The sequence below is a fragment of the Pinus tabuliformis genome, chromosome 1_2, assembly GCF_031772625.1.
Source record: "Pinus tabuliformis cultivar Carrire ecotype Pingquan chromosome 1_2, CPIR1, whole genome shotgun sequence".
Lineage (NCBI taxonomy): Eukaryota > Viridiplantae > Streptophyta > Pinopsida > Pinales > Pinaceae > Pinus > Pinus tabuliformis.
Window position 1 is genome coordinate 483,821,725 of NC_142298.1, and position 7,064 is coordinate 483,828,788.

At 37.4% G+C, this 7,064-nt stretch overlaps 1 protein-coding gene across 1 annotated transcript; it reads left to right on the plus strand.

Moving 5' to 3' along the window:
- The first annotated feature begins 397 nt into the window (after positions 1-397).
- On the plus strand, positions 398-6,677 carry LOC149206443 (polyadenylate-binding protein 2-like). The gene is made up of 9 exons (XM_089395418.1): positions 398-1,101; positions 3,404-3,522; positions 3,685-4,341; positions 4,438-4,515; positions 4,599-4,688; positions 4,831-4,971; positions 5,378-5,560; positions 5,775-5,993; positions 6,178-6,677. Exons 1-9 carry the CDS (start codon positions 840-842, stop codon positions 6,415-6,417), a joined length of 1,989 nt encoding a protein of 662 aa, XP_089251544.1. The 5' UTR covers positions 398-839; the 3' UTR covers positions 6,418-6,677.
- Positions 6,678-7,064: the final 387 nt, after the last annotated feature.

Here is a 7,064-nt window from a genome sequence, read left to right on the forward strand (position 1 = left end):
AAGTCCACACCATACGGCATGGCCTCGAAATCATGATTTGACATCTATAGGGACCTTCTCCTAGTCACATTGGTGGTCCTATGGTGCACCAAATAATTCGCTAAACTTGTTAACGGACTATTCAAACCGGATCAAAACCTTTTCAATTTCCACTTTTAAAACTTTTTCAAAAAGTATATTTTTAAGTGGGGCTTAAGTGTAGCTCCATACATATCAATTATACATTAAACCAAATCTATTTTATTTCCCGAACGGTCCCATGGGCATGTGGGCACATTGGCACGAGTAACAATTAACCCATTTTCTTAAAATTCACGGAACAAAAAAATCCATAATAAAATTAGGTTTGACCTAATGGACGTAAAAGAAAATTCAATTACCGCGTATATTCTTAGGGGGAGAAAAGGGTAGAAGAAGGGTCTCTGGATAGTAAGCTAAGTGCGGCGCAGCCCGTAGCTGCCATTCCCCCCTTTTGCTTATTATCTATCGGAGTCGAAGTAGGTGGTGTTGAGTCGATCTCTATATATCGAGGTTCGATCCACTCTCCCTGCGACGAATTCGTCCTTAGTACATTCAAAAAAATCGAAAAAATCTGCCAAAAAGACCAAAAAAAACACAGAAGTGTGGTGGGTTTGCTCTGTTGAATCTCCCTGCCCTGATTTTGAACTTCACCTGCGTTTTTAGGGTGGGTTTGGATTTTTATTTCGATTTTGATTTGGGATTTCGTTCTTCTTTTTCTCAATTATTTGGAGTAGTTGAAGGAGGCCGTGCTTTCTGTTTTTCCAATATCAGAAAGCAGAGAAAAGTTCTGTAAAAGAGAAAAAAAAAGTTGAGAGAGAATGGCACAGATACAAGTCCAGCCCCAAAACCCTGGTGTTTCACAGCAGCAGCAGGTTGTTGGGAATGGCAGCAACAATCTGCCCAATCCATTCGTAACGGCGTCTCTGTATGTGGGCGATCTGGAGCCCAGTGTTACGGACGGCCAGATTTATGAGCTATTCCAGCAGATTGGTCCCGTTCTCTCTGTTCGCATCTGCAGAGATGTAAGCACCAAGAGTTCTCTTGGATACGCTTATGTCAATTACGGCAATAATGAAAATGGTATGTCTACATTCCTTTGTTTTTTGTCTTTGTTTTAAATATATGTGTTTTTTTCCTTTCTACTTTTAAATATCTGCATGTATTATTAAATATTTGGAATTCCGTTTGTCCATAATGTTTTCGCCGTTGATTGATTCCTGGGGAGCTGTGAACCTCGATGCATCACAAATCCACATGAACATATGCATTGAGAGATTTGAACTTCGTATCTATCCAAGCAACGCTAAATGCCTTTACCAGTTCACCACGGCCTAAATTTCCACTTTAACTTAGGGTTTGTGTGATTTGAACCTTGCACCTCCCTAGCAAAACTAATGCCTTTGCCAATTCACCATCGCGTAATCCCCACTTTTAACTTAGGGTTTGTGTGATTTGAACATTGCACCTCCCCAGAAAAACCAATGTCTTTGCCAATTCACCATGGCGTAATCCCCACTTTAACATAGGAGATTTGAACCTTTAACATAGGAGATTTGAACCTTGCACCTCGCAGCAAGATCAGTGCTTTTACCAATTCACCATGGGCTAATCCCTTCAATCTGGCCATAGGCTAGATTATGTGTTAATCCCCTCCATCTGATTCATAAGCTAGGTTATGCGTTTTTGCTGAGTATAGGTTCCTTTCTTTTTTTTTTGGTTAATAAGATGGGTTTTTTTTTCCAATTCACCATGGACTAGGTTATATTTTTATCCCCTCCATCTGATCCATAGACTAGGTTATGCGTTTTTGCTGAGTATAGGTTCATTTTTTATTGTTGTTTAATAAGTTGGGGTTTTGGGGCCCTTTTTTGTGACGTCTTCCTCCATACGTCCACACTACAATCCACGAACTCTACAATAAAACACTTCTGTATTGTTCAAACAATTCTTCGATGTTTCTATTTGGCTTTTGCATCCCATTTTATAGGGATTCCTTAAATTTTTTTCCAATTCTTTTCATGCAGGGATTTCTTGTTTCAGAACCATTGGCAGTAGTATTAGATTTAAGTTTCAACCTATAAGCTAAGAAATTTATATGGGCAAACTTAGTGTATAGATGCTCTTAGATTCAAGTTTCAACCTGTAAACGTATAAATTTATATGGGCAAACTTAGTGTATAGATGCTCTTTTTCCCATACTGAAAGGAGTTTGCGTTTCTATCTTGCGGGGAATTGTTTTTGAAAGAGCAATATGTACAGAGCCCGTGAGCCATTTATTATAAATGGTGCAGTTGTGGGCCTTTTCTCCAGTGAATAGGATCTATAAGCTTGACTTTTTGAATATAATTTTGAATCCTCAGTAACTTGGGTGTTTGTTAGTGGGAAAATTTCATCCATAGGACTGTTGTGAGGGATCTTTATTCATTGGTGCAATATATTGTATCGTGGTACTTGTTAATTCAGGCCTTGAATATGTAGTTCCTAATATTTGTGTGATAGGTGTAGTTCATGCCTTGAATAAGTAGTTGTTAATCTTTTTACATCTCATTTTATGGGGATTGCTTAAATTTTTTTTCCAAGTTTTTTAAGGCAGGGATTTCTTGTTTCAGAACCATTGACAATAGTAATAGATTCAACCTATAAGCTAAAAAAATTATATGGGCAAACTTAGTGTATAGATGCTATTTTTCCCATACAGAAAGGAGTTCCCATTTGCTATCTTGCGGGGAATTGTTTTTGAAAGAGCAATATGGACAGAGCCCGTGAGCCATTTATTATAATGGTGCAGTTGTGGGCCTTGCCTCTAGTGAATATGATCTATATTGTATCATGGTTCTTGTTAATTCAGGCCTTGAATATGTAGTTCCGAATATTTGTGTGACTGGTGTAGTTCATGCCTTGAATATGTAGTTGCTAATCTTTGGTAAAGTAGCTTAAACATCATGATTGCAATATTTCACCGTCTAAGTCCTTGCATGAAACAGACATACGGAACCCAATAACGTGGAGTGCATGAAATTGCGAGAAAGTTGTGTCTAATTGTGTCAATAGGCTTCACATACCTTTAGTTAATGATTTTTCTTGATTATATGCAAAACCTTCACTGTGGGGATTTGTGCAAAGGATAATTGCATTACAGTTGGGACAAATAATGCTTTCCAAACATAAAATCAACAGGGGCCTCATGATGTGTTATTTGTGTGATTGGTGCGTATAACTTGAAGTTTCATAGTTAAAGATGCATCGATTGGATCTTTGCTTTGATGCTTCTTAATTTTTCACTTCTGGACCTATAATAGAGTTTGCATACATGTGAATGGCCTAAATGTGATTTTTAATTTTCTCTTGTAAATTAATGCGAATCTGGATATGTGCTTTGCAGCTAGCAGGGCTTTAGATCAGTTGAATTTTACACCTCTTAATGGAAAGCCTATTCGGGTAATGTATTCACATCGTGACCCCAGCATCCGCAAGAGTGGATCAGCAAACATATTTATTAAGGTATCAAACATTTTTCTGCCTTCTTTTTTCATGTACTTGTATAACACTGAAACTATTTGATAAATGTATTCATGTCATTTATTACTGTGAATTCATTGTAAGATCTTCAAGCTATTTGAATGTCCATTGTGCCTGATTTTTGCTTTCGGTTACTTTTTACAGAATCTTGACAAAACAATAGACAATAAGGCTCTCTATGATACTTTCTCTATGTTTGGACCTATTCTCTCTTGTAAGGTCGCAATAGATGGATCAGGACAATCTAAAGGATATGGATTTGTGCAATTTGAGCAAGATGAAGCAGCACAACATGCAATAGAAAAATTGAATGGTATGTTGATAAATGACAAACAGGTTTATGTTGGACCATTCATGAGAAAGCAGGAGCGAGAGCAAGCAAATGGAAAAGCCAAGTTTAATAATGTTTTTGTTAAGAATTTATCGGAGTCTGTAAATGAGGAGGATTTGAGGATTTATTTTGGTGAGTATGGAAAAATTACTAGTGTTGTAGTGATGAGGGATGCAGAGGGAAAGTCAAAGTGTTTTGGATTTGTCAATTTTGAGAACGCAGATGATGCGGCAAATTGTGTTGAAAGCTTAAATGGCAAGAAAATTGATGGCAAGGAATGGTATGTCGGAAAAGCACAGAAGAAGTCTGAGAGGGAGTCTGAATTGAGGGGGCGATTTGAAAAGCTGTTGAAGGAGAGGCTTGAAAAGTTCCAAGGAGCAAATCTTTACTTAAAAAATTTGGATGATAGCATTGATGATGAAAGGTTAAGAGAACTGTTCTCTGCTTATGGTACAATCACTTCCTGCAAGGTATAACTGCATTTGTACCTAGTCTAGGTGTATCTATAAGGGATTTTTCTATTCCATTGGTTAGTTTCCTGACATACCCTTTGGCATCACTTTCAGGTAATGAGGGATTTTCATGGACACAGTAAAGGTTCAGGATTTGTTGCCTTCTCATCTCCTGATGAAGCATCCCGAGCTGTAAGTCATAACTATTCGTGACAGTCATTTACAAAGGTTTATCCCGTATTTGTGATGGATCTTTAATTAGTTTCTGTGTGCAGCTCGCAGAAATGAATGGGAAACTTATTATCAGCAAGCCTCTTTATGTTGCTCTGGCTCAGCGCAAAGAGGAGAGAAGGGCAAGACTACAGGTAATTATTTTTAACATACTAGTCTACATGGCGCATGCTAATTTGGATGTCAAATACCTCTTCCTTGCATAATTTAAGATCATTTTCTTTTTTGATTTCGAGTATGCCATAGTAATAGCGTTTTTTTAATTCTTTTACTCAGGCTCAGTTCTCCCAATTGCGGAATCCAGTTGGAATAACTCCAGCCGTTCCTGCCCGTGTTCCTATTTACCCTCCAGGAGGTCCTGGACTAAACCAACAGATATTTTATGGCCAAGGACCACCTGCACTTATCCCTCCTCAAGTAAGTATTAAACTGTGTACTTTCCTATATACTTGTACACTGCCCAATTCATAGTGACAGGGAAAGGAAATGTACTCTTTGATGTACAAATAGGAAATGAAAGAAGATTTGCTTTATGTTGGTAGTTATGTAAGTGGTTTCACCTATATAAAACCTAGGACCATGAATCTGCTTGGTTTATTTGGAAATCAATTGCATCACATTGCATGTTTTGGCTTCCAATATAACACTTAGTATTCTTGGAATCTTTCCGGAGATATTTCGAAGGTTGTCCATGATGATTTGTGTTTCCAATGATGGTTTGGAATCTGTTGGGAGATAAAGGCCTCAGTTGGTTATCTTGTATTAAATTCAACTTTCAAACTTTATTTAGTTTGTGAATTTATTTCTGATTTTGTTTTCACAGGCTGCTGGATTTGGTTATCAGCAACAACTAATCCCAGGTATAAGGCCAGGAGGTGGACCTATGCCCAATCTCTATTTTCCTCTCATGCAGCCTCAACAAGGTCAGCGTCCAGGTGGCAGGAGAGGTGGTTTAGCACCCATACAACAGCAACCACAGCAGCAGCTACCACTTATACAGCAGCAGGTAAGTGCATTATCTGTAACTTTATATGAATATTGTCATTTCTTCTGTTGGTCTAGAAGAAGAGTATTATGGGAATGGTGTTCTCTTCAGTCTGTCATGGCTGACATTATTTGGGGTGTTATGTTGTAAATACATGTTATTGCCAAGGCCAACTGAGCCATCTATGTATATTTTGTGTCAAAGAATTTATCATCCTGCCTTTGATTTTTACTAGATGCTACCTCGTGGTAATCGCCTATATCGTTACCCACCTGGAAGGAATGTTAATGAAATTCCCTTATCTGGAGTTGCGGGCGGGATACATCCTTTACCATCATTAGATATGGGCAACCTTTCTTTACGTGCAGCAGCTGAGACAACAATTTCACAGCCTATACCTATTGGAGCTTTGGCTTCAGCTCTTCCAAATGCAAGTCCGGAACAACAAAGAACGGTATTGAGTGTGCACTGACTAGAGAGCTTTATTTCTGATCAATATGTGGAATTTTAATTTTCATCATGTTTGGAAAATTGTCACAGAGCCTACACTTAATCAACTTACGTTTAATGTAGTTGATTTTTGTTTATATATACATTTTGTATATTATAATTCCTTAAACATGGATATTGTTTGGCAGATGCTTGGAGAAAGCTTGTATCCTTTGGTGGATCAGTTGGAACATGATCATGCAGCCAAAATTATTGGTATGCTTTTGGAAATGGACCAAATTGAGGTTCTTCATTTGTTGGAGTCTCCTGAAGCCTTGATGGCTAAAGTTGCAGAAGCGATGGAGGTTCTACGGAATGTGGCACAAGCTCCACAAACTCCCGCTGATCAGCTTGCAGCGTTATCTTTGAATGAGACTCTTGTGTCGTAATGTCATGTTGGTTGTACCATATTTATTTTTGGATTGGACTCGTATTGATGTACTTGTTAGTTACATTACTAGTTAGATTACTATTTAGAACGGATAAGAATAGTTCAGAGCGTTAAGAGCTTGTTTTGGCTTGTCTTAGATTTTAAGGTAAAACAGTGTTATGAAAATTATATTTCCGTACTCAGGGAAAGTACCTATCTGTTGGTTATGACTATACTTTTGAAAAGTTTTGACTTGGGATTCAAGGTGCTTTTTTTTAATTGCCTTATGTTTTACTTGCTTTTACTAAATGTAACTCATATTATTATGACATTAAAATCTCTGTTTTTTTTACTTTTCTCTTGGTTTATATGCACTTATTTTTAATGACGTGGTTGATTTTTTTAGGGCGATGACTGGTATTTTCATTTTCTAAGCATGCAGCCATTTGTTATGTCTAGTTTGTAAAGCTTGCATCTTCATTTTCTATTGCAGTCATTTGTTATGACTCGTTATTATTTTCTAAGGTTGTAACCATTTGTTATTACTCTTTCTTAAAACTTGATATGAGATCCATGGTGCAATTACTATGATGGTATCTGAAAATACTATTTTTAGAAGTGAGTTTTGTATTGGTGTACTTTTTGTAATTATGATGATTTGGGTCT